Source organism: Hemitrygon akajei, chromosome 13 (assembly GCF_048418815.1).
Source record: "Hemitrygon akajei chromosome 13, sHemAka1.3, whole genome shotgun sequence".
NCBI lineage: Eukaryota > Metazoa > Chordata > Chondrichthyes > Myliobatiformes > Dasyatidae > Hemitrygon > Hemitrygon akajei.
The window spans coordinates 57,627,309-57,655,249 of NC_133136.1; the positions used below are offsets into that span (position 1 = coordinate 57,627,309).

Genomic DNA, 27,941 nt, shown 5'->3' on the forward strand with positions numbered 1-27,941 from the left:
TTAAAAATGCATGATTTTCATAATCATTTAAATTTGTATATTGAAAATATCTGTATTTCCTATTTTATCTCTTTAAATTGCAAAATGTATTTAGTTATAACAACAATTATGTACAAGTAAAATGAACTCATTCCTGATTTTCTTTCTCCTTTATAAAGGATTTGATCACCAGCATCCTGAAGTTTATGAACATTGTAAGCGATTGCTTTTGCACTTGCTTATAGTAATGGCTTATAATAGTAACGTTCAAGCTATGGCCTCCGTTCTCCTTAGAAACAGGGATTTCACTGAACCTAAGGTGCTTACTGTCAAACCAACCACTCAAGTAGAGTACAGTTTTACAGGTCAGTTACTGTTGTATATATCATAAATCAGTGTCAGAGTCTTTTTGGATTCTTTGGTCATTTGATTCAAGGTCGGTTAGTAATGGAAAGTATAATTAAAATGGGTCCTCAGTAGGGTTTAATTAGACTACATTGATGGAAGTGTAATGTGTCACTGAAACCATTATAGCCAATCAAGGTTAAAATATGATTAACAGTTACTTTTGAAGAAAATGACATATTCATCATCCATATTTCCAATTTTGGTATTGTTGCTATTTTCTGTTATTTTTGTAACAACAGTTCCAAATGTTCAGATTAGGGAGGAAATAAAGCATTGAACAGCAAGGACAGTTGATTATTTTTGTAACTGAAGCTGGGTCATTTTGGGCATAAACTTCCTAAGAGCTTGATCTGAAATGAACAAATCTACCCAATTAGAAAATAAATGGAAAAACTCAAAATATTATACAAGTGCTTGTGTTTTCTGTGTTGGTGTTAATCATAGTTTTCATATACCTATATAAAAAGTGGACTTAAAAATTGATATTGTAGCTTAATGGGGTTTTATTTTAATTTTTTTAATATTTTTAAAATCCCGATCATTTCCCCTCCTCCTCCACCACCTTCCGCTGTCTGATGGAGCTAGTCCTCAACCTCAAGAATATCTTCAGCTTCTCTCACTTTCCCAAAGCTCAAAGGGTAGCCAAGGGCACTAGCATGGACCCCAGCTATGCCTCACAACTCTTCCTGCGCTACATTGATAACTGCATTGGTGCTGCTTCATGCAGACATGCTGAGCTTGTCAATTTCATCAGCTTTGCCTCCACCTTCCACCCTACCCTTAAGTTCACTGGGTCCATTTCTGACACCTCTTTCCCCTTTCTCAATCACTGTGTCTCCACCTCTGGAGACAAACTGTCTACCCATATCTTTTAAAAATCTACTGATTCCTGTAACTATTTTGACTATACCTCTTCCCACCCTGTCTCCTATAAAAATTACTATTCCCTTTTCTCAGTTCCTTCATATCTGCTTCATCTGTTCCCAGAATGAGGCTTTCCAGGACATCAGAGATGTCGTTCTTCAAAGGACAGGCCTTCCTTCCGCCACTATTGATGCTGCCCTCGCCCACATCTCCATTTCCCGGACATCCGTGTTCACCCCATCTTCCTGTAGCCTTAACAGGGATAGAGTTCCCCATGTCCTCACCTACCACCCCATGAGCCTCCACATCCAACACATCTTTCTTTACACATTCCACCACCTTCAACTGGATCGTACAACCAAACATATCGTTACCTGGCCCCCACCCTCCGCTTTTTACAGGGATCTATTCCTCCGTGATTCTCTTGTCCATTTGTTCCTCCCTGCTAAACCCGTTTTGACATGTCGGTTCATGGCCACCTACTCTGCCATGAAGAAGCCATTCTCAGGGTGGAGGAGCAACATCTCATATTCCTTCTAGGTAGCCTCCATATTGATGGCAAGAACATTGATTTCTCCTTCCAGTAATTCCTTCCCCCCCCCCCCCCCCCCCCCGCCTCTTAACTCTACTCCTCACCTTCTTATCAACCCTCTGGTGACACTGCTCCTTCCCTTTCTCTCGTAGTCCACTCTCCTCTCAGATTCCTTCTTCACCCCTTTGCCTTTTCCACCTATCACATCGCAGCATCTTACTCTATCCACCCTCCCCCACCCATCTGGCTTCACCTGTCACCTTCTAGCTTATCCTCCTTCCCCTCCTCCCACCGTTTTATTCTGGCATCTTCTCACTTCCTTTCCAGTCCTGGTGAAGGGTCTTAACCCGAAACATCGACTGTCATTCATTTCCACAGATGCTGCCTGAACTGCTGAGATCCTTCAGCAGCGTGTTGCACTGCAGAACCTCTTGGGCATTGTTAGAAATTGGTATTTTAAATTGTTAAATTTTAATTTTACTGCCATTTTACTTTGAAGTTTAGTGTTTTTAGAAAATATTCTTCCAGCAGGGGGCAGTGAATTTGCACCAGACTACCAGCCATCGCCAATGACTGACTCAGGACTCAGCTCAAGCTCTACCTCTTCTAGCATCAGCTTGGGAACTACCAGTGCTGCCATTCCCCAGCTTACTCCCACCATTTTAAATGAGGTGGATATTCCCGCAGATCAAGATGAGAAGGTGAAAGCACTCATTGAATTTATAACAACAAGGTAAGGTGATTTGAAAGTTGTAAACAAAATTGACATATGCAAGGTTTGAAAATAGGTGTCAATCAACGCTTGAGTTATTGCAATTTCCATCCTTAAAAAAATTGTGGGGTTTCAATCTGAAATTGTGTATAAAGACAAGCAAACCAGGCTTGAGGTTGATGTCTGGTGTTTTAAAAAAATTACTTAGCAAGTGTTCTATGCCTATAAATTTGTTGTTGTAAATTTTCTAAACCTTCTAGGTGTTTGTTTCAATGGCTGTGCTGGGGTACACAAAGGATTATCTGTATCCTAATAAGTTCATGCTGGTTTATTTTATTACTCTAGTTCAGAACTGACGTGTTTCAGGCACCCATAGTCAGCTTACTGAAGAACAAAAAGGAATGAACAGTTCTTTGTCTTTTCCCTTAACTCATTTGGCTCCTCCATAAGTTTATTTCTTTAGTAGAAAAGTGGATGAGAAAAATAGAAGCCAGAGTTTGGAACAGGTAATCTGCAGCACTGAAGCATCACTCCATACATAGAGAATGTCTAGATAAAGGTCAATACTGCAATGTAGCCTCAATGATTTCCAGCTTGAGTCAAAAAAAATGTTTCCTTGATAATTGAAATAAGTGATGAAGGGATAATGAGGGCTGTGACAACCCCATTGTGAAAATTTGATACACCCATAGATAGCAGAAGGAGAACGTTAACTCAGTGTCTAGATCATCTGATCTGCAATTTTCTGACTGTATCTCTTAACACATGAATATGTCGTATGTTGATCCTTACCATTTTGGTTCATTTACTTGCAATTTGACTGCTTCATGCTTGGTCATCCAGCTGTTTGAGAGTGCAGTGATAAGATCTGTTACTTAATAACAAAACTACTAAAGGTTTTTGTGTTCTTCAGATGACTTCAGAGTGCACTTATAATCATGTCTGTGCAAATAGGTGGTTACAAGGCCCTGTCAAGTTCTGAAAGGTTCTTTGTACTTTGGCAATCTGTGTATCATATAAAAGATTGCTGTACCTGCTGTACTCAGCAAAAATTTGCCAAGTAGTCAGAAGAATTTAAGCTGGTGAATGCAATATGATTCAATGGCACATGGTTTCATTTCAAGAGGGTGACTTCAGGGGGAAGTTCTGACTGAAGTTTCCATAAATCAAATGATACTGTGAACTCTACAAGTTCTGAAGAAAATCATGTACTCTCTCAATTTATTTTAATAGTAGTATTTCATAACAAGGATAAATTGAATGTAGAAATTTCAACAACAAAATGAATGGAATCGTATCAGATTTGATTTAAATCTTTGTCTCTTTTTGACATAATTTGTAAACATCAGTAAATGAAAGTACCCTGATCTTTATGAAATAAAAAAAACTGTTTTATTTGCAGAAAGCAAAAATATTATAGTTCAATAAAAAAGCAAAATACCACAGTTTAGCAGGGGGCTTGTTGACTTTTCCCCCAGTAAGAGAGGAAAGATTAAATTCTCATAATTTCCTCCAGGGGCATTTGTCCTTTGGAATTGGTCTAACCCAGCTCTTGCAATGTCTTTGCCCAGAATTACAGTATATACTTTCTGAATCTTTAAGCACAAGAGAAAAGAATAATTTGCTTTGCAGATTACCAAAGCATATATGTTTAGCAATTGAAGGGGCAACGTTCCATGATGTTAACTACACAGGCACTGAATGTGAAGTTTATCAAGTGACATTTTCCTGTTCTTGTTAAGCATGAATGTGCCACTCTGGGTGTCTGACATCCTTTAACGCCAACATCTGTTGGCACAAAAATACTAGTATTTGAAGATATGAATATCTATTTTTGCATCATCCATGAGAACCTGCATGATATCAGCTAAAAATCCATGAGACATTCATGTGGTAGCATCGTTTGACTCTGTCCCCAATGTACAATAGAATTTTGATATACTGTGGATTCTTGGTGATTAATTTTCTTTATCAATTATTATGGATCAATTTATACCCTTAATGCCATATGCCATCAATATCAGAGAAAACTGTCAGTTTTATTTGGACCCACATGAAAATTTTTGAGGTCTCTTGTTGCATTCAATCATGTTCAAATCAGAAATGGCACTTTTTCTTTCCCAAAGGGGTTAGTTAGTTTCATGGAACATACGAGTAAATTGCCATTATTTAACATTATTTATCATTTAATTTGACTTTTACGTCGTAGGAAATTGGTGCCTGTTTATATTATAATTGCCCTAAAAAATCTGCTGTTCTTTTCTTAAGAAAACGAGGGCCACTTTGGAATCATGAAGATGTCTCTCCAAAGAACCCCAACATAAAAACTGCTGAACAGTTAACTGTGTTTTTAAAACACGTAATGTCCATATTCAAGCAATCTAGATCAGGTAATTAGAAATTTTATTCTAATTTTTCAAATGAAAATGATTATAATCTGAGCATTTAAACTTTTAATCAAGGTCTTTGTTTTTTACTGAGTTTCTTTTTGGTTCTCCCCAAACCAGGTTTTCAGCTGGAGCAACTCCTCAGTGAAGTGGCCTTGCAGACAGCACTTTCATGTTCAAACAGGCATTATGCTGGAAGATCCTTCCAGATTTTCAGAGCTCTAAAACAACCATTGACTGTATCCACACTCTCTGATGTATTGTCAAGACTTATTGAAACTGTTGGTGATGCAGGCGAAGAGGCTCAGGTGAATAATTAACTTTATTCAACCCAGATAAATGGAGTTCAACTCAGATAAGTGTGAGGTGGTTCATTTTAGTAGGTCCAATATAATGACAATGTAATATTAATGGTAAGACTCTTGGCGGTGTGGAGGATCAGAGGGATCTTGGGGTCCAAATCCATAGGACACTCAAGGCTACTGCGCAGGTTGACTCTGTGATTAAGAAAACATACGGTGCATTGGCCTTCATCAATAGTGGGATTGAGTTTAGGAGCCGAGAGGTAATGTTGCAGCTATATAGGAACTTGGTCAGACCCCACTTGGAGTACTGTGCTCAGTTCTGATCGCCTCACTACAGGAAGGATGTGGAAACCATAGAAAGGGTGCAGAGGAGATTTACAAGGATGTTGCCTGGATGGGGGAGCATGTCTTATGAGAATAGCTTGAGTGAACTCGGCCATTTCTCCTTGGGGTGACGGAAGATGAGAGATGACATGATAGAGGTATGTAAGATGATGAGAGACATTGATCATGTGGTTAGGCTTTTTCCCAGGGCTGAAATGGCTAGCCCGAGAGGGCACAGTTTTAAGGTGCATGGAAGTAGTTACAGAGGAGATGTCAGGGTAAGTTTTTTACGCAGAGAGTGGTGAGTGTGTAGCATGGGCTGCCGGCGACGGTGGTGGGGGCAGATCTTTTAAGAGACTCCTGGACAGGTACATGGAGCTCAGGACAATAAAGGGCTATTGGTAACCCTAGGTAATTTCTAAAGTAAGGACTATTTTTGGTGTTTACATGGTAATTAACAGCAATGAACTTGATGTCCTTGATAGCTCTGGTATTCTTTTTATGAAGATTACCAGATGCTCTGTGATGTATGTTGACATTGCCAATCTTGGCCAAACAGATTGCTTATTTGGCTGGGGAGACTCAACCTGTGCTTACTATCTCTGGTCATCTTGGAAAATTATTTTATGTATGCAACATCCATCTTCTTTATCCTTTCAGTTCCCCTTTTCTCAACTATTCAGCCTTTCTGCAAATATATGTGCAACTTCAAGTGAAAGCAGATGATGCTTCATGTACTCAGTAGGTCAATCTGTTACTGATTGCATATTTTTCTGTAGAACTGGAAAAATTAAAGATGGTGACTGGTAGGGGAAATAAGTAAAATGGAGTTTACTAGAGCAGCAAAAGAATAATTTTATTGTCCTAACAAATGACATTACAAAGCTCTGGGGGAAAGTAATTGATCAAGTAAAGCAAAAGCCACTGAAAACAGGTGCAAATAGGAGTGGCAGTTTTCTTGTCAAAAACTCCCTATTTAAAATAATGGAGGTTTTGGATATGTTCTGAAATTTTTGAACTGAGAGTTCCATCTGGAGGGTCTTTATTTGGACATTGGGACAGCTTAAAATCCTGAAGCTAGAGAAATCAAAATGGGAGTCTTTGAACTTCATACTTCTATAATTTTTATTCTTTGAATTCAGACTTCATTATTGCTTCTGTCAACAGGGTTTTGTTATAGAACTACTGCTCACTCTTGAGTCTGCCATTGACACATTAGCAGACACAATAAAGCATTATGACCTGCTTTCTGCACTTTCTCAGTAAGTATTGCTTGATTTAATCTACTATTGGTTTTTAAGAAGTAAGAAAAGTTTAATCCAAGGTGGATAGTTTTAAATTTGAAGCTGAGTACCTCTTGTTGCAAAGACTGTAGGTCTGTAGATCTTGATGCAGTTACACTGATCATTCTTAAGCTGCACAAGTAGCCTTAATGGTAATACATATTTGAAAATATTAACTGTGAAAATTCTAGGTCAGAAAGTTCTTGTGGAGAGAGAAATGGTTCACATTTTGGTTGATGAGCCTTTCATTAAAAAAGAGCTGAAACTTATTTAAAATGCAGGGAAGTGGGTGGGAGGAGACAGGTGAAAGGGATGTCAGTGATAGGGTGATTTGCAAGAAAGATTAGATGACAAAGTGGTGGCATGGTGGTGTACGGGCTATGATTTACAGAGCCTAAAATCAGAGTTCAATTCCTGAAGCTGTTTGTAGGAGTTTGTACTTTCTCCCTGGGGCTGTGTGGGTTTCTTTCAAGCACTCTGGTCTCCTTTCCCATCCTAGAAGATGTACAAGTTAGTAAGTTCTGGGCATGCTGTACTGATGGCAGAAGCATGACAACACTTTTGGGCTTCTTCCAGTACATTCTTGAACTATGTAGGTCGTTGACACAAACGACAGATTTCACTCTGCTTCAATGTTCATGTTACAAATAAAATTCATCTTTAAAAGGTGTGATGGTGCCAGGTGAAACACAGTTATGTAGTTATCTGAAATTACAAGGATCAAGGAGGGAATATTGGAACTGCATGTTGGTGGTGCTGAAGGCTGTAATGTGCATAATTGGGAAGATGAGATACCAAGCCCTAGGTTCGCACTGAGTATCAATCACTTTGTTAGTGTAAGAATGCAAGGACATAAAAGTCAGAGTAGAGCTTATGGAAAATTAAACTGAAGGCAGCTAGGAAGTCATCCTAGTGGTTGAATAAAGGTACTTTGTAAAGTCATCACTTAATCATGTTCAATCTCATCATGTTGAGAAGACTCTATTAAGTACGAGTAAGTTGCATTACTGGAAAAGTGTGATTGGGAAGATGCCATTTTTAATCATCTTGCACTAAATTGAACTTCTCATTAAATGTCGTTAGAGGAAAATTGTGGAGTGAGTGAAGATGGGAGAGTGAATTGCTTGAAGGATATTCTGTCTTGGCTCCCACTAAGAAAGTAATGAGGCAGCAACCTGTATTTGGGTCACTGATCCTCACCAGCTGTTTATCCTTTACCTGAAAAGATTGTACAGATGGAAATACCTTGCATGAGTTAGTAGCTGGTAAGGGTGTAGATCTCAGGAAATAATACACTATCAGTAATTTGCATATACTTCCATTTTGGCATCTCTGTGCATCTACTTTCAGAATATATAGTCTTCTAATTGTGATTAATTTTTCTGCATTAATAATGTTTCCATTTGTGTATTGCCACTTAACAAGTAGAAAAGTAAAAACCAGAAAAGAAAAATTAAAACAAAATAATTTGGAAAGCCAAATCAAGCATTCGATTTTGAAATTTGAAATTGGTCTGAAATAGTGCAAGTAAGGGAATGAGCAGGAACTCAGAAAGGATTATGTGTTCTGCCATTAGGCAGAAAATTATTGTACTGAATTTGGATGATAAACTGTGGTCATTTAGTTTGGCAGAGCAGGCTTAAATAACCCAATGTCCTGCTTTTCCTATTTTGAACATTTGTTATTAATCTGAAGCAAGGTTAGGAGTGAATTTAAAAGAGAGATTAAATCACAAAGGAAGTTATTTTGAGAGCAGAAAGAAAATTGTAACATTCTGCATTTGTTATCTTTGCATGGTGATATTCAAATTTGTATGCTCCTTAACATACCAGATGATCTCTTATATTTATTCTTACCTTGTTGTAGCACACATTTGACTGATCCGTTAATCGGCACCAAGTTGGCAGCTAACAGGAAAAGCACTGGACAACTAAATCTAAGCACAAGTCCACTCAACACCAGTGGTTTCCTAACTCACTATAGTTGCCATGCAAGAAGTAACTCCTTGCGAGCTAGTCTGCTGGGAGACAGGCGTTGTGACAGACGTCGAAGTAATACACTGGATATTTTGGACGGGAGGGTGAACTATGGTAACTTAGCAAGGACTCGAAGCCTATCCTCTCTTAGAGAGGGAGAATTGCCTGACCAGCATCCAACTACTGACCCGAGTAGCCTGATGGCCACCATTTTCTGGATAGCTGCAGCCCTACTGGAGTCAGACTATGAGTATGAGTACCTTTTGGCACTAAAATTGCTGAACAAATTACTCACACATTTGCCTCTGGATAAATCAGAGAGTCGGGAGAAGATTGAAAAAGTACAGAGCAAACTAAAGTGGACCAACTTTCCTGGACTTCAACAGTTATTCCTGAAGGGCTTTACCTCAGCTTCCACGCAAGAGATGACAGTTCATCTTCTGAGCAAACTAATTTCCATCTCTAGACACACTCTGGTGGATCCAGCTCAGGTGGCAGGTATGCTTCTAGTTTTGGTCTTCGTGCTTTGGTTCACATTCTAAATTACTGTGGCAAATTCTTACTGAATTTAGATTTGGGGATGATGTACCAGGAAAACTGTTAAGAAATATTCTCATTCATATCTTAGAAAGCCCAAATTTACTTAGGCTGTAGCAGCAAATAACATATTGGAAAGCAGTGTTCTTCGCAGCTATTTTTAAAAACTACTTCAATTCTTTTTTTAATTCCTGTTTTTGTGTTTTCTGATTTGTTCATTCGATATATTAGTCACCATTTATAAGCTATGATAGCTGCCCCATCCAAGCTTGTTCCCCTTTAGTTTTATCAAACCACATTTTGATATTTTTATTAATAAAATGTTGAATATTCAAGTACATATATTGCTCCTAGACATTTTCCTCTTCTAAACAAAACAATGCTAGGCACAGGTACCTTTGGTCAGTAGAAATTTGTTTGCCATTTAATATTGACTGCATATTTTTCTGATACAGAAGCAAACACAGATTTGTGCTGACACATGACAACAAATGATTTGTTCTCAATTTTAGAACTTTACTTACCGCTGCTGCTATTCCTGACATTGCTGATTCCAATGTAATATATATCATATCCCTGAAATCGTTCCTTATCCTGTCATCTGTTTTACAGTGTAAAGCAATTTATTTTACTTTTCTAGCACTATTACTTGCCCACGTTAAGAAGTGTTTTATTTGTAATTAGATTCAATTATTTCAATTGTAATTAGAATACCATTTCTATGTAGCTTGAATTCCATTAGTGCACAACCCAATCACCACCAGACTCTTCTATGATCACGTGCATATACTAATACACACCTTTTCTAATTTGCTGTCATTCACGTAGTTAATCAGCTTTGTTTCTAATTTATAGTTTGTTTATGTATACTATAACCAAAAGTGGCACCTGGAGAAATCCTAATACTGTGTTGCCTGATATTGTAGCTTTCTAGCTTAGATAATTTTGGACACAAATTGAAACTCTTTCCTCTTTTATATAGAATAATTCTAGGTTCATAGTATAAAGAAACGATTTGATATACAGCTAGATCATGGGTATGGGAATTTCCCTTTCACGAAGGCCTATAATTCCACTGATGAATTCCAGTTAACTTGTTTGGTGACGATTACTTTTCAAGTGCACTCTGACTGTCTTCCCATACATTAAACTATCTTTTCTGTTCCTGCCTCCTTACAGAAAGTCTTCAATTAAATTCCTGAAAATCATTTTAAAAATGTTAACTATTTGTAATCTTCAAATGATACTGCTGCTTTTTTGTTATTTGTTGATTGTATAGAGAAAGACATGAGTACTCCTGTAAGTTTTGAGTAAATGAGAATGTACAAAAGATCAGGAAAAGTGCAGTGCACTGCCTTTTGGGATAGAGTTCCAAAGATTTGTAAAAAGAAAATGTATCTTCATCTTAGTTCTAAATGTTTATCCTTATTTTGAAATTCCTTCCTCTAGATTTTTTACCCCGATCTGAAAAAAAGCCTATCTACGTCATTTCCTTTCAGCGCATTGTTTGTCTCAGTCACCTGCTACCCACTGATTTCAATGCGTAGTGATTCTTCTCATTTCAAAACAACCTTCATACCAATCTGACATGGAATGCCCTAAGATTCTTCAAAATCAACTCAAACAACTTTTACACGTATTTAGTTGACATATCTTCTTACAACATAGAAAGAGATCATTCAGCCCATCAAATCAATGCTGGTTCTCAGACCAAAACCATCAGTCCCATTACCCCACTTTTTGAACTGTAATATATTCTTCCTCGTGTTCCCACTAACTCAACTCTGTTTTTCCAACAACCCATCATTTGTAGTGCCCGTTAACTTGTCGAGCAGCAGGTCTTTCAGATGTAGGGGGAAACTGGAGTACACCAGAGAAAATCCAAGTCGTCTCAAGGAGGACATGCAAACTCCACGTAGATAGTACTGAAAGGAAGGATTAAACCCAGGTCACTGGAACTGTGAGGCATTAGATGAGGAAGTGAAAGGCTGGGTTAAGGTTGTAGTTGATATGAAGGTTAGTGGTGAGGGCTGGGCTGAGAAGTGGCTGATTAAGTTCAATCTGGAAAAGTGGGAAGTGATTCGCTTTCAAAGGTCAGCCTTGAAGGCAGAACACAGAGTTTATGGCACAAAGCTTAACACTGTTGATGAACAGAGGATCTTGTGGTTCACATCAATAGATCCCTCAAAGATGCAGTGCAGTCGATAAGGTGGTTATGAAGGTGTATGATGTGTTGGCCTTCATTAGTTGGGGAACTGAGCTCAAGAGCCACGAGGTAAAGCCTTATAAAATTCTAGTCAAACCACACTTTTTTTTTTAATACTCATGTTCATTTTTGGTCACCTCATTGCAGGAAGTATGTAGAGAGATTAGTGCAGGATGCTGCCTGGATGGGAGAGCATGTCTTTATGAGGATAGTTTGAGTGAGCTAGGGCTTTTCTCTTTGGAGAGAAGAAGGATGAGAGGTGAATTTGATATGGTGGGCAACAAGTCATTTATAAAATTTACCAAGAGCAGGGGTCCCAGAACAGATCCCTGTGGAACACTATTGACCTCCAGGCAAAATACACTCCCTGTACAACCAATCTCTGCCTTCTGTGGACAGGCAATTCTGAATCCACATAACCAGGTTTCCATGGATCCTATACCTTCTGACTTTGAGTGAGACTACCACAGGGAACCTTGTCAGATGTCTTGCTAAAATCCATGTACAATACATTGACCGCTCTGCCTTCATCAATATGTTTTGTCACTTCCTCAAATAATGCAGTCAATCTCTGAAGTACAACCTGGCCCTTACAAAGCCACATTGACTCCCTCATCAGATAATGCTTCTCCAAATGCTTGTAAATCCTGTCTCTCAGAATCCTCTCCAATAGTTTGCCCACCACTAACATAAGATTCATTGGTCTGTAATTCCCAGGGTTATCCCTGTTGCCTTTCTTGAACAAAGGAATAACATTTGCCACCCTCCAATCTTCTGACACTACTCTTATGACCTGTGAGGATGCAAAGATAATTGTCAAAGATACAGCAATCTCTTCTCTTGCTTCCTGTTATAACTTGAGGTATATACTATTGGGCACCAGGATCTTGTCTATCATAATTCAAACAAGAGCACATGAGTTGAGAGTTAGGGGGCAAAAGTTTAGGGGTAACATGAGAGGGAACTTCTTTACTCAGAGAGTGGTAGCTGTGTGGAACGAGCTTCCAGTAGAAGTGGTAGAGGCAGGTTCGATATTGTCATTTAAAGTAAAATTGGATAGGTATATGGACAGGAAAGGAATGGAGGGTTATGGGCTGAGTGCAGGTTGGTCGGACTAGGTGAGAGTAAGCGTTCGGCACGGACTAGAAGAGCTGAGATGGCCTGTTTCCATGCAGTAATTGTTATATGGTTATATAATGTTTTTCAAAAGTTCCAGCACATCCTCTTTCTTAATGTCAACATTTACAGTATATCACCCTTTTGTACACTGACCTCACATTCACCAAGATCCTTCTCACTAGTGATTACTGAAGCAAAATATTCATTAAGAACCTCCCCCATCTCCTCTGACTCCAGCACATTTCCTCTTTTATCCCAGATCAGTCCTACCCACACTCTAGTCATCCTCTGGTTCTTCATGCACATGTAAAACTTTGGGGTTTTTCTTAATCCTACTCACCAAAGCCTTCTGGTGCTCCTAAGTCCATTCTTTAAGATCTTTCTTGGCTACCCTTGTAACTGTCCAGAGCCCTGTCTGATCCTTGCTTCCTAAATCTTAAGTATTCTTCTTTCTTCCTCTTCACTAGATATTCCACATCTCTTGTGGAAAATATTCATTCATCCTACCATCCTTTCAATAGAACAAACTTCAAGTTCTTGTATATCAACATCAGAAGATCGATCTTAGGTCAAACACATTGATGCAGTCACGAAGAAGGCACACCAGTGGCTTTACTTTCATTAGGAATTTGAGGAGATTTGGTTTGTCATCAAAGACTTGCAAATTTCTTCAGAAATGGCGAGCATTCTAACTGGTTACATCACAGCTGATGCAGTGTCTCCAGTGCATAGGATTGCAAGAGGTAGCAGGGCTATGTTGACTTAGCCAGCTCTTCATGAGTACAGACCTCCCCAGCATCAAGAACATCTTCAAAAGGCAGTGGCTCAAGAAGGCATCATCCATCATTACAGAACTTCACTATCTGCGACGTGCCTCAATCGGGAAGGAGGTATTGGAGCCTGAAGAGGCACACACATTTTAGGAATAGCATCTTCTCTTCCTCCATCAGATTTCTGAATGTTCATGACCATTATCTCGTTATTTGTTTTTTACATACTGTATTTATTTGTTTTGTAATTTGTGATGATTTTTAGGTCTTGTACTATACTATTGCTGCAAAACAAAAAAAATCACTATATGTATCATTGATAATCTGACTTTGATCCAGCACACTTTTTATTCACATCATTGCTGACTTTCTCTTTTTAAAGAGATATCGAGCCAATTGAAATAGTGTTCGTAAAAGTAAATCAAGAGGACTTAATGTAAGCTGAAAAAGTGAGATTGATTTTTATGAAGCATTGGTCAAGTGGCCATAAAAGTATTGTGCTGGTATTCTGAGTGCCTTTCAAAGTGGAAGCATTGAACAACATATCATTAGGATTGTACCAAAAAGAAGGATTATGTAGAAATGCTGAAGATATTTGAAGGAGCAGCTTTTGAGGGCTAGTGTCAACCAGGCTATAGTGAAAGTTAATGGTAATTTCAGTAATTACAAAAAATTACTTGCACCAATTGTTCAACAATTTCCTTCCGCAGAGGAGAATCTGTGATTATTAACAATTTATCAGCTGAAAGAGAGTTGCACACTGTGCTTTTGTGTCAGGTAACTTAAATCTGTCAAAAATAAATTTTGACTTGCATGTTTGATTAGTTTACTTTTAATGTATATGGAATCAAATTTATGGGCCATTATTTATTTATTCCTCTTTGTTATTAATGAAAAAAAGGCCTTATAGTTATCATCGGGTTTTGACCCACGTTTATTTTTTTTCAGGGTTCCCATTAAATATTCTGTGCCTGCTACCTCATTTAATTCAACATTTTGATAACCCTACCCAATTCTGCAAGGAGACTGCTGACAGAATAGCGAAGGTATGTACCCAGTAATGAACTATTACTTAAGTATTGGAATAATTAATGTCCATTATTCTTTAGAAAAGTTTCATGTTTACCGGTAATAAATAATCAATTAGGCTTAATGTCCTGAATTAGTACAGGTATGTCTGTTGTGGATGTGTTTTTTTGAAAGAAAAGTATTCAATAGGTCAAGTTAAACAATTTTAATGAAAAATCATAATGTATGCTGCTGAAACCTTCAGAAGCCATCACTAAATTTGATGATGCGTAAATTTTAATGTGTTATATTGTGCGAAAATGTGTGTTTGTCTACTTTGGAAGAAGAATGAAGAAGCAAGTTATTAATTGCAGCGAATCAACAAAAGGATCTCTGTGTGCCTGTACGTGAAAAGTTAGCATATCAGTACAGCAAGTATTTGGGAAGGCTAATGGAATGATGGCCTTTATTGTAAGGGGTATCGAATATGAATGTCGAAAAATTTTGGTGTTTTTTAGGGTAGTCTCCATATTCATGGATGATATGTTTGCATCAAAGGCAATGCAGAGAAGCTTCACTGTGGTTGATTTCTAGGATGAAAGTTTTGATATATGATGACAGAGATCTTGAAAACTAGGGTGCATAGTTTCAGAATAAGAATTTGACCATTTCTGATAAAGGTGAAGATAACGAACCTTTGGAATTCTCTACCCTAGAGAACTTTGGAAATGGAGTCATTCAAATTGTTTAAGGCAAAGAGTGATAATGTAACTGCAAGGGATTGCAGGGGTATCAAGAGGGAGTGAGAGAGTGATTACAAAGACAAGAATGGATCAGCCATGATATTGAAAGATAAGCAGAATGGTGGGTCTGACAAGCCTCCTCCTTCCTATTGCTTATATAGAAAAAATATCATTGTATTAGAAAACTGGTTCCAAAGTATAAATAGAATCGCTGAAGGCCTGTTAAAAGAAGATGTCTCCTATTTTGTGAGAATGATGACAAAACCCAAATTTAGGACACACATTTGGTTGTTAAATGCACTTGCATTGTTTTAATAATGTTGCAAGGTTGTTTTTAAAATATCACCATCATCTACAACTGCAAAGTAAATTTAGCTGAAGTTGTAGACATTGTGATTCTGTGTTTACTTTTAAAAGTTTTTAAGCAAAAGATAAAGGTAATTTCTGTACAAAAAATGCTTTCTTCTTAAATAATTTATTATTTTCCCTAGGTTTGTGCAGAAGAAAAAACAGCCACACTTTCTAACCTGGCTCACATGATGATCCTTTATAGCACACATAGTTATTCACGAGATTGTGCCAATTGGATTAATGTGGTTTGTCGATACCTTCATGATGCTTTCTCTGATATCACTCTTAACCTGGTCACTTATTTAGCTGAGGTAATTTTTGAAATTTATTTGACATGTTAGTTTGTAGAGAGTAATTCAAAAAGATTTAAAAGTAGAGTTGGTTAAATTACATTTTGACTGGTGTTAGCCAGGACCACAGTATCCTTTCTGAGGTAGAAGTGGTGATTTATAATGCAGCTATATTCCAGTTAATTGATAGATTCCCTGAGTTCTGAACTCTACCCTTTGTCCCTTCTTGTAATTACCCCTTTCATCCATCATCCAGTAGTCTCCCATCTTTCTGTTGTGATTTCAAACTGTATTGATCAAATTTCCACAGATCATAGCTTCTTGATCTGTACAGTTTCATCATAAAGGCTGAGCACTAACATTTATCTCTACTTTAGCTGGGTAATGAACAGAACTATATTCTTGGATTCTAATCATTCTGCTAAGATTTCAGCTTCCTTTATTTGTTATCCTACCATATTGGACTTGTAGGTCAGTGAATATTGTGATATATCACATGTGATTTGTGTGACCTGTATTCTACTTTGGCATCATCACCATTCTGTGACACTCACTTGCAACTCTCACTTCCACCACTAGATGGAAGACACAATAAACCCTGTAGCTATATCCACACGATAGTCAGGAAATGGGTTTTACTCTGATTATGAGCAAAGCTTCTAATACTACAGTTGACATAATCAAATACATGAAAACTGAATTTACAAAGTCTTAATAAACCATTTATAGAACTGATGCTTGTGATATTTGCTCTGCTTGTATTTAGTGTTGATGGCAGTTAATTAAAATGAAATTTATAAATGTGAGCATGATTAATTTTAGGGCATGAATGTACAAAGAATTAACTGCAAAATCATAACTTCCCTATGTCTGATGTCTCTCTTCAGTTATTAGAAAAGGGCCTAACGAGCATGCAGCAGTCATTATTACAAATTATATATAGCCTTTTGAGTCATATTGATTTGTCTGGAGCACCAGTAAAACAATTTAATTTGGAGATAATGAAGATCATTGGAAAATATGTGCAGGTGAGTTGTAATGAAGTAACATTATATTGATTTTTTATTTCATTAGAAGCTATGATTATTGTTTTTTATAATAAATAGGTAAGTGTAAGGTAAAGGTATTTGAATGCACACAGTATACAGAATAAGGTGGATGATCTCATAGCGCAGTTAGAGATTGGCAGATATGACTATCATCATTGAGTTGTGGCTGAAAGAAGATCATTGTTGGGAGCTTTACATCCAAGGATATACATCTTGTATCAAAAAGAAAGGCAGGTAGGCAGAGGGGGTGGAGTGGCTCTCTTGGTAATGGAAATCAAGTCCTTACAAAGAGGTGACATTAGGGTCATAAGGCATACAATCCTTGTGGATAGAGTTAACTACAAGGGTAAAAAGACACTGCTGGGAGTTACTGATAGACCTCTGACCTGAAGCCAGGATGTGGGATATAATTACAATGGGAGATAGGAAAGGAATGTAATAAGGACAGTGTTGCAAAAGTCCAGTGGAATTTCAACATGCAGGCAGATTAGGAAAATCAGGTTGGGAATTTGTAGAATGCCTATTAGATGTCTTTTTGTAGCAGCTTGTCGTTGAGGCCACTAGGGGAAAGGCAATTCTGTCTTGGGTGTTATGTAATGAACCAGAATTGATTAGTAGGCCATAGTAAGCAGTGATCATAATATGATAGAATTCCCCCTGCAGTTTGAGAGGTTCAAGAACCCATGGTATTACAAGAGAGGTACTAGCACAGATAGATTAGTTGACTGACAGGAGGCATAGAGCGGGAATAAAGGGGGCCTATTCTGGTTGGCTGCCCGTGACTAGTGGTGTTCTGCAGGTGTTGGTATTGGGACTGCATCTTTTCACATTATATGTCAATAATTTCGATAATGGAATTGACAACTTTAGGCCAAGTTTCCAAATAATACCAAGGTAGGTTGAGGGGCAAGTTGTGTTGAGGAAGCAGGGAGTATGTAAGAAGAGTTGGACAGATTGGGAAAATGGGCAAAGAAGTGTTTGAAAGAATGAAGGAAGATCTCACTGAAACCTATCAAACATTGAAAGGTCCAGGGAGAGTGGATCTGGAGAGGATGTCAAACTGAAGAGACTAGGGAAGAGGCGTCTGGCTCTCAAATAGAGAAAGACAGGAGACAACGTGTGAGGGAGGATAGGCAGTGATAGAGAAGGGACGCGCTCAGACTGAAGGTTTGAGATGTGTCTACTTTAACGCAAGGAGTGTTGTGAACAAAGCGGATGAGCTTAGAGAGTGGATCAGTACTTGGAGATATGATGTGGTGGCCATTACAGAAGACTTGGATGGCTCAGGGACAAGAATGGTTACTTCAGATGCAGGGTTTTAGATGTTTCAGAAAGGACAGGGAGGGAGGCAAAAGAGGTGGGGGCGTGGCACTGTTGATCAGAGATGGTGTCACGGCTGCAGAAAAGGTGGACATCATGGAGGGATTGTCTACGGAGTCTCTGTGGATGGAGATTAGGAACAGGAAGAGATCAATAACTTTGCTAGGTGTTTTTTATAGGCCGCCGAATAGTAACAGGGATATCGAGGAGCAGATAGGGAAACAGATCCTGGAAAGGTGTAATAATAAGAGTTTCCCAAATATAGATTGGCATATCCCTAGAGCAAAGGGTTTAGATGGGGTGGAGTTTGTTAGGTGTGGTCAGGAAGGTTGCTTGACACAATATGTAGATAAGCCTACAAGAGGAGAGACTGTACTTGATTTGGTATTGGGAAATGAACCTGGTCAGGTGTTAGATCTCTCAGTGGGAGAGCATTTTGGAGATAGTGATCATAATTCTATCTCATTTACCATAGCATTGGAGAGAGATAGGAAGTTAGAAAAGCGCTTAGTTGGAGTAAGGGGAACTATGAGGCTATCAGGCAGGAAATTGGAAACAGATGTTCTCAAGGAAAAGTATGGAAGAAATGTGGAAAATGTTCAGGGAATATTGTGTGAAGTTCTGCATAGGTACGTTCCAATGAGACAGGGAAGTTATGGTCGGGTGAGGGAACCGTGGTGTACAAAGGCTGTATTGAATCTAGTCAAGAAGAAAAGAAAAGCTTACAAAAGGTTCAGAGAGCTAGGTAAACTTAGAGATCTAGAAGATTATAAGGCTAACAGGAAGGAGCTTAAAAAGGAAATTAGGAGAGCCAGAAGGGGCCATGAGAAGGCCTTGGTGGGCAGGATTAAGGAAAACCCAAAGGCATTCTACAAGTATGTGAAGAGCAAGAGGATAAGACGTGAAAGAATAGGACCTATCAAATGTGACAGTGGGAAAGTGTGTCTGGAACTGGAGGAAATAGCAGAGGTACTTAATGAATACTTTACTTCAGTATTCACTATGGAAAAGGCTCTTGGTGATAATAGTGACAACTTGCAGCAGACTGAAAAGTTTGAGCATGTAGATATTAAGAAAGAAGATGTGCTGGAGCTTTTGGAAAGCATTAAGTTGGATAAGTCGCCGGGCCTGGATGAGGTGTACCCCAGGCTACTGTGGGAGACGAGAGAGGAGATTGCTGAGCCTCTGGCGATGATTTTTGCATCATCAATGGGGGGAGGGAGAGGTTCCAGAGGATTGGAGGGTTGCGAATATTGTTCTTTTATTCAAGAAAGGGGGTAGAGATAGACCAGGAAATTATAGACCAGTGAGTCTTACCTCAGTGGTTGGTAAGTTGATGGAGAAGATCCTGAGAGGCAGGATTTATGAACATTTGAAGAGGTATAATATGATCAGGAATAGTCAGCACGGCTTTGTCAAAGGCAAGTCCTGCCTTACGAGCCTGATTGAACTTTTTGAGGATGTGACTAAACATATTGATGAAGGAAGAGCAGTAGATGTAGTGTATATGGATTTCTTCAAGGCATTTGATAAGGTACCCCATGCAAGGCTTATTGAGAAAATAAAGAGGCATTGAATCCAAGGAGACGTTGCTTTGTGGATCCAGAACTGGCTTACCCACAGAAGGCAAAAAGTGGTTGTAGATGGGTCATATTCTGCATGGAGGTTGGTCACCAGTGGAGTGCCTCAGGGATCTGTTCTGGGACCCTTACTCTTTGTGATTTTTATAAATGACCTGGATGAGAAAGTGGAGAGATGGATTAGTAAGTTTGCTGATGACACAAAGGTTGGAGGTGTTGTGCATAGTGTGGAGGGCGGTCAGAGGTTACAGCGGGACATCGATAGGATGCAAAACTGAGCTGGGAAGTGGCAGATGGAGTTCAACCCAGATCAGTGTGAGGTGGTTCATTTTGGTAGGTCAAATATGATGGCAGAATATAGTATTAATGGTAAGACTCTTGGCAGTGTGGAGGATCAGAGGAATCTTGGGGTCCGAGTCCATAGGACGCTCAAAGCAGCTGCGCAGGTTGACTCAGTGGTTAAGAAGGCGTGCGGTGTATTGGCCTTCATCAATCATGGAATTGAATTTAGGAGCTGAAAGGTAATGTTGCAGCTATATATGTCCCTGGTCAGACCCCACTTAGAGTACTGTACTCAATTTTGGTCGCCTCACTACAGGAAAAATATGGAAGCTATAGAAAGGGTGCAGAGTAGATTTACAAGGATGTTTCCTGGATTGGGGAGCATGTCTTATGAGGATAGGTTGAGTGAACTCTGCCTTTTCTCCTTGGAGCGACAGAGGATGAGAGGTGACCTGATAGACGTGTATAAGATGTTAAGAGGCGTTGATTGTGTGGATAGTCAGAGGCTTTTTCCCAGGGCTGAAATGGTTTCCACAAGAGGACACAGGTTTAAGGTGCTGGGGAGTAGGTACAGAGGAGATGTCGGGTAAATTTTTTTACTCCGAGAGTAGTGAGTGCGTAGAGTGGGCTGCTGGCAAAGGTGATGGAGGTGGATACGAGAGGGTCTTTTAAGAGACTTTTGGATAAGTACATGGAGCTTAGAAGAATAGAGGGCTATAGGTAAGCCTAGTAATTTCTAGGGTAGGGACATGTTCGGCACAACCTTGTGGGCCAAATGGCCTGTGTTGTGCTGTAGGTTCTCTATGTTTCTACTTAGGGTGTCTATGACCAGAGGGCACAGCCTCAGAATAGAGTGATATCTATTTAAAATGGAAATGGGTAATAATTTCTTCAGCCAGATGGTGGTGAATCTGCCTAATTCATTGCCGTTGCCGCAAAGGGCTGTGGAGGCCAAGACAGAGAGTATATTTAAAGCGGAGGTTCACAGGTTCATGATTAGTCGGTGTCAAAGGTTACGGGGAAAAGGCAGGCGATTAGGATTAAGAGGGATAATAAATCAGCCCTGATGGAATAGTGGAGCAGACTCAATGGGCCAAATGATCTAATTCTGCTCCTATGTCTTATGGTCTTATGAGTATAAGAGTTCATATCTACTGAAGTGTATATTTTTTAAAAATGATCATAGAATATCTTTGTAATATCCAAATCAAGCTTTGACATTTAAGCAGATTGTTGCAACCAAAGCAACAAAAAGCTTTCACCCTCTGATACCTTGGGGATATAAAATAGAAAATGCTGGAAATATTCAGATCAGGCTACATCATGCAAGAGAAACACAGCTACCTAGCAGAAATGTCCGCAACAATTGAGCCTTTTGCTTAGTAGAAAAAAAATCAGATTTCACAAAGTATATGCACACATTTCCTCAGATTAAATACTGTTGAAATTGAAGTTTGTTGTGACAGTGTTTAAATTACATAATTGCTTCATTTTTGTTGGATGATGTGTTCAGTAAATAATGGTTTGAGGAAGTGGCCATTTCAAAGTACTTTTCTTTGTATACTTATATAGTTAATTTTAGAATATATCTTAGTGTTTAATTTCTTTCTTGACATTTTAGGATTTTTAGTTCAGTCTAGTTCATACACAAGTTCTTTTATTCTTTTATTGAATCCTGGAGTCCTCAAAACATGGCAACACGAGTTGTTGCATTTGGAATAAACCTGCACCATGTAGACAAAATATCTGAGACATGAATCAAGACAATCGCCTTTATGTATAGTGCCCTTTCCCAATATGCATTTATTGCCTCAGGATGACTTCAAGTCAGTATTTCTGACAATGGAGGGAACAGTATAAACCACAAGCTTACAATTCATAATATGTACCTCAAAGGGGATTTTGCTTTTTTCTTTGATTTGTTTTCATTGATTCAACATTTTGAATACAGTGAGCTTCAGGCTGGTAGAAGGAAGAATTGAAACATTTTCAATATAAAATATTGCTTGTTATGCTTTTGTTAATCTTGGCACTGAAATATAAATTGTTAAAACTACCTAGCATATATACAAAATGCTTTTTGAAGAATCTATGAATAATTAGATGAGAAGAAAATAATAGCAAGGCACTTCAATTATTTGTTGTTATCTGGAGGGTCTTGTCAGTGCAGTGGCCGTTATAGTAAGTTCTTGAATTTTTATGTCCATTCTATTTGTATTTGTCTTCCTAGTCATAATCATTTAACCCTAAAAGGATTTGGATGGAATCACAGCTGTCAATTAAGTGTGTGCATTTGCCCAGAGGAATAATAAATTACATGGGGTCATGGCTGTAGACATTGCAAAGACAAAAATTCAAGGTTTGCAATACTAACACAAGGAAACATTGATTACATGAAAATGATAGAAATATACTCCGAGCTGCTTTTCAAATCAGATGGCATAAGTGGGAGAAATTTATGTCTATTTAATTGAAGAAATGGAGCCATGTTTACTATATATTTTTCTTTCGGAAGATTCATTCAACTTAGAGATATAAAAGCATAATTAAAAATAATGTTTCTGGAATTGCACATAATGTACAATGTCACCTCAACATCACCTCTTTGGTCAAGAAAGCACAACAGCATATCCACTTCCTGAGAAGATTGAGGCAAGCGAGGCTACGCCACACCACCCTTCGAACCAATTTTTATAGGGGCACTATCAGGAGTGTTCTGACCAGCTGCACCATCATCTAGTACGGGAATTACAAGTCCTTACAAAGGATTGTGGAGTCTGCTGAGAGGACCATCTAGGTTTCTCTTTCACCCATCAGAGATATTTATCCAGAGTCCTGCGAACACAGGTCCCTTAGCATTTTCAATTATCCTTCCCATCCATCCAAAAATCTCTTTGATGCTCTACCATCAGGCAAGAGATACCGTAACATTAGGATAAGAACTGTTAGGATGGGAAACAGCTTCTGCCCCCAGGGTGTTAGACTACTGAACTCCCTGCCACCACCCAGATCTCACCACGTGTGAAATGCTAGTTCCTTTATACTGTTTACTTTTCAACTTGTGATGTAAATGCACCTTACTGTTTGTAAATTTATTTGTGGTTATATTACTTTGTGTTGTGTGCTTGTGAGTTATATATTAGTGTGTTGTGTACCTTGGCCTAGAGGAACTTTGGCAGTAAACGTTTATGGTGAAATGACAATAAACTGAACTTGAACTGGACCTTGAAATGTGTTCCATTTAAAAACTGATGGAGAAATCAACCAATTTTAGCTATTGATCATGGAGTAGGTCAGTTTTCTTTGCCTGATTGATGCTGCGATGGGAACATTAAAATTTTTAGATCCACTCAGGATATCAACATGAAATGGAAGATATAGTTCAGAGAGTTCCTGCTCTTGTGCCAAAATAAAGGAGGGCCAGATTCCCTTTAACAAAATCGTTGAGAGGATTGAGAATGCAACTCCTGTCAGCTGGTACAGTGCAGTACAACTCCTTCAGCCCACCATGTTATGCTGACTATTTCACTTCATTTAAGATCAGTCTAGCCTTCCCATCCACATAGCTGTCCATGTTTCCTTCATCCATATGCCTATCTTAGATTTCCCTGTTGTATCTTCCTCTTAACACCACCCCTGACAGTGCACCTACCACACTCTGTGTATTAAGAAAAAACAAAATACCTTCCTCTGACATCTCACCTACACATCTTCAAGTTATGCCCCCTCATATTAGCCATTTCCACCCTGGGAAAATGTCTCTAGCTGTCCACTCTATCAATGCCTCTTATCATGTCACTTCTCATCCTCCTCCTCTTAGAAAAGCCCCAGCTCACTCTGCCTATCTTCTATGCTCACTTTGACCATCAAAACATGGAGGAACCATCACAAACTCCCACAGCCCTCAACGATCCAGCGATTTCAAATTTTGAGGCTAGCATGAGGGCATCCTTCAGGATGGTGAACCCACAGAAAGCATCCAGCTCAGATGGTGTACCTAGCCAAGTCTAAAGACTTGTATTAATCAACCGGATGGAGTGTTTGCTGAGATATTTAACCTCTCGCTGGCAGTCTGAGGCTTCAATTATACCGGTGTTTAAGAAGATTGTGCTTACCCGCCTCATTGACTATAATCTAAAAGCGCTTACATCCACAGTGATAAAGTGCCTTAAGCGGTTGGTGATGAAATATATGAACACCTGCCTGAGAAGGGACTTGGATCCACTTCAATTTGCCTACCGGCACAACAGGTCCACAGCAAATGCTATTTCATTGGCTCTTCACTCAACCCTTGAACATCTGGATAACAAAGATGCATATATCAGGATGCTCTTTGTCAACTACAGCTTAGCATTTAATACTATCATCCCCTCAAAGCTAATCAATAATCTTCAAAAAAAGGCGATGGTACCTCCTTGTACAATTTGACCCTCGGTTTCCTCACTTGCAAAACCCCCCAGTCAATTCAGACTGCCAGCAACAGTCTCCATCAACACAGGTGCGCCACAAGGCTGCGTGCTTAGCCCCTTGCTCTACTCACTTTACACTTGTGACAACTCCAGTACAGTGCCATATTTAAGTTTGCCACTTTCATAGACTGAATCATAGGTGATGACAATGAGGATATGGGAGGGAGACTGAAAATCTGACTGGGTGGTGCGATAACAACAACCAATGTCAGCAAGATTAGAGCTAATTATTGACTTCAGGAGGAGGAAACCAGAGATCCATGAGCCAGCCCTCATCAGGGGAATCAGAGGTGGAGAGGGTAATCAACTTCAAATTCCTTCGTATTATCATATGTAAATTTCTACGTCCTGGGCCCAGCACGTAAGTGCAAGTATGAAGAAAGCGCGACAGCACCTCTGCTTCCTTAGAAGTCTGCAAATATTTGACATGACTTCTAATATTTTGACAAACTTCTATATATATCCAACAAAATGCAGTGGATGCAGCCCAGTCTATCACAGGTAAAGCCTCCCCATCACTGAGCTCAGCTACATGGAGTGCTATCGCATGAAAGTATCCATCATCAGTGACCCCACCATCCAGGTCTTGCTTTCTTCTCGCTTCTCCCAACAGGAAGAAGGTGTAGGAACCAAATCATTCACACCACCAGGGTCAGGAGCAATTACCATTCAACTATCACTCTCTTGAACCAGAGGGGATAACTTCACTGAACTTGACTGCCATATCACTGAAATGTTCCCACAAACTATGGACTCACTTTCAAGGACTCTTCATCTCATGTTCTTGATATTTATTGCTTATTTATTTGTTATTACTTCTCTTTTGTATTGTCTTTTACACACTGGTTGTCTGCCATTTTGGTGCGGTCTTTCATGGACTCTGTTATGGTTTTTGGAGTTACTGAGTTTGCCTGCAGGAAAATGAATCTCAAGAGTTGTATATGGTGACATGTACTTACCTTGATAAATTTACTTTGAACTTTAAAATATCCTCATAAGGATACTTTCTAAACTTCCACATCTTTCCTTTAATGAGGGGACTAGAACTGAACACAATATTTCAAGTATGGTCTAACCAGAGTTTTAGAGCTGCAACATTAACTCATGGCTCTTGAACTTGATCCCTGGACATTGAAGGCTAACACACTATACACCTTCTTAACCACTCTATCAACTTGCGCTACAACTTTGAGGGATTTTTGGGTGCTGACTCCGAGATCCCTCTGTTCCTCGATACTGTTACAAATTCTGTCATTAGCTCTGTATTCTGCTTTCAAGTTTGACTTTCCAAAGGTTATCACATCTCTTTCACTGTGGAAAGTCGGCTTTGAAGGCAAAGTACATGCTTAATTCAGAAAAACATGAGGAAATCTGCAGATGCTGGAAATTCAAGAATTCAAGCAACACACACAAAATGCTGGTGGAACGCAGCAAGCCAGGCAGCATCTATAGGGAGAAGCGCCCGAAACGTCGACAGCGCTTCTCCATATAGATGCTGCCTGACCTGCTGTGTTCCACCAGCATTTTGTGTGTGTTGGTTAATTCAGGTATTTTGTTAGAAGTTTGACAACATAATGAGTAATGAACAACACTTGGTGATCAGGAAAGGAGAGGTAAAAGAATTGATAAATGCTTTCTTTAAAGAAAAACTGAAGAGTCGTTCTCAAAAACAAAGTGTCAGGTAAACTATTTATTTGAAATCTGATAAATTTTGCAGTCTTGTGGTTCATGTTCAGTGTAGTATTTTACCATTACTGAGGCAGACCAATGAAGTTGGCTGTGTCAATATGTAGAATGATTGTTTTATTTATGTTATTTAGAGTCCATACTGGAAGGAAGCACTTAACATTCTGAAATTGGTAGTGTCTCGATCAGCTAGTCTTGTTGTACCAGATGAGGCACATAGAACAAATTATGGAGTTGATTCATCTTCATCTCCTGAAATTTCCTTCACGAAAATTTGGAACAATGCTTCAAAGGAACTGCCTGGAAGGACTCTAGATTTCCATTTTGATATCACTGAGGTATGTAACTGAAAAATATGCCTATTGCTAATATAATAAATTGAAACTGAACCCTGAAGTAGCTGTTTGTTGGTCTAAAATCATAGTTTTCCTATATAATCTATTTTGTTTCTGCTTGCATTCTACAGTATTACAGCACACATGTTTATATCTGAATCAAATTTTTACAAATGTAACTCATTTGTAGATGTTTATAAGACTTTCTTTGAGAATGTGAATGATTGTTATTCAGTAGAGCAACAAAAGATAATCAGTCATTCTGCTCACAAGTGGATGCTTTATTTTTGACAGACTGACCTCTATGATGCAGAAATTGATATGGCCAACTCTTTGATACCATCTCATTCAATGTGATGTTCAGTCCAACTCCTTCCTACCACCCCCCCCCCACCAAATCAGTATTCTAGAAGCATTCTGTCTATGATGCATGAGTGCACTCTTTAATTTCCATCCATGTTCTCTCTACCTTTTACAGAACCCAAACATAACTTTCAATTTAGTCTGTGAAATTTGGTGTTTATGATGTGAACTCTTCTGCATTGGGGAAAAAAAATAGAGTATTGAATGACTACTCTGCTGATCGCATTTATTCAATATGACCTCTGAGATTTCAGGTGTCTGCCACTTCAGTTCACCACTGCACATCTATTCTGTCTTTGGTCTCTTATACTCTTCCAACAAGTCCCAACTTAAGCCAGCCAAGCAGTGTTAGATCTCCTAACTTGATTCATTAAAGTGCTCAGGGTAAACACAGAATATAGATTCAATTTCAGGTAGTCAGACCCATTCGGAAAGGTTATCAAAATGATATGTTAATTCTGTCTTTTTTTTTCTTCACAGATGCTGCCTGCCTTAGTACTTTTAGTTATTATATAATGTTTTTCTTTTTCAATGTGTTTGAAGCCTTTTTTTTTTGTTAACCTTGTCCCCCATGTTTTTATTCTTCTAGTCTACATTTTCTTCACCGCATTCTTTCAGCCAGTATCGCAACCATTCAGTCTGTCTTCCTGTCCATTCAACTATGGACATTACAATTGTTTCCTTCACTCCACCACTTCGCTCCCCACATCTCAGCATCTTGAGAAATTTCAATTTGAACTCTCTTGGTTCTGCTGAAAGGTCATTGTTGAGAAGGGTTGTCAAGTTTCTCTCTGCACAATTGTTGCCTGACCTGCTGAACCTTTGCAGCAGTTTTTCTTTTTACTGCCGATGCATTGTGCTGTTTTTACCTTATTACCATTCTGATTTCAACAGACACCAATTATAGGACAGAAATATGGTGATCAACACAGCGCTGCATGCAGAAATGGAAAACCAAAAGTCATTGCTGTCACTCGAAGCACTTCTTCCACATCATCAGGATCCAACTCAAATGCCTTAGTGCCAGTCAGCTGGAAGAGGCCACAACTGTCCCAGGTACATT

General features: G+C 38.9%; 1 protein-coding gene across 10 annotated transcripts in view; it reads left to right on the top strand.

Moving 5' to 3' along the window:
- fryl (furry homolog, like) overlaps positions 1-27,941 on the top strand; it is a 333,936-nt gene that overhangs the window by 238,002 nt on the left and 67,993 nt on the right. For 7 of the 10 annotated variants that reach the window (XM_073064691.1, XM_073064693.1, XM_073064685.1 and 4 more), the window contains 11 exons: positions 159-344; positions 2,312-2,516; positions 4,764-4,885; positions 5,003-5,190; positions 6,679-6,773; positions 8,661-9,268; positions 14,351-14,448; positions 15,645-15,815; positions 16,682-16,822; positions 26,315-26,518; positions 27,773-27,934. In XM_073064691.1, the coding sequence (XP_072920792.1) occupies positions 159-344; positions 2,312-2,516; positions 4,764-4,885; positions 5,003-5,190; positions 6,679-6,773; positions 8,661-9,268; positions 14,351-14,448; positions 15,645-15,815; positions 16,682-16,822; positions 26,315-26,518; positions 27,773-27,934 (2,180 nt within the window). The remainder of the gene's footprint in view (positions 1-158; positions 345-2,311; positions 2,517-4,763; positions 4,886-5,002; positions 5,191-6,678; positions 6,774-8,660; positions 9,269-14,350; positions 14,449-15,644; positions 15,816-16,681; positions 16,823-26,314; positions 26,519-27,772; positions 27,935-27,941) is intronic. The other 3 variants (XM_073064686.1, XM_073064689.1, XM_073064695.1) reach the window with 1 other exon arrangement.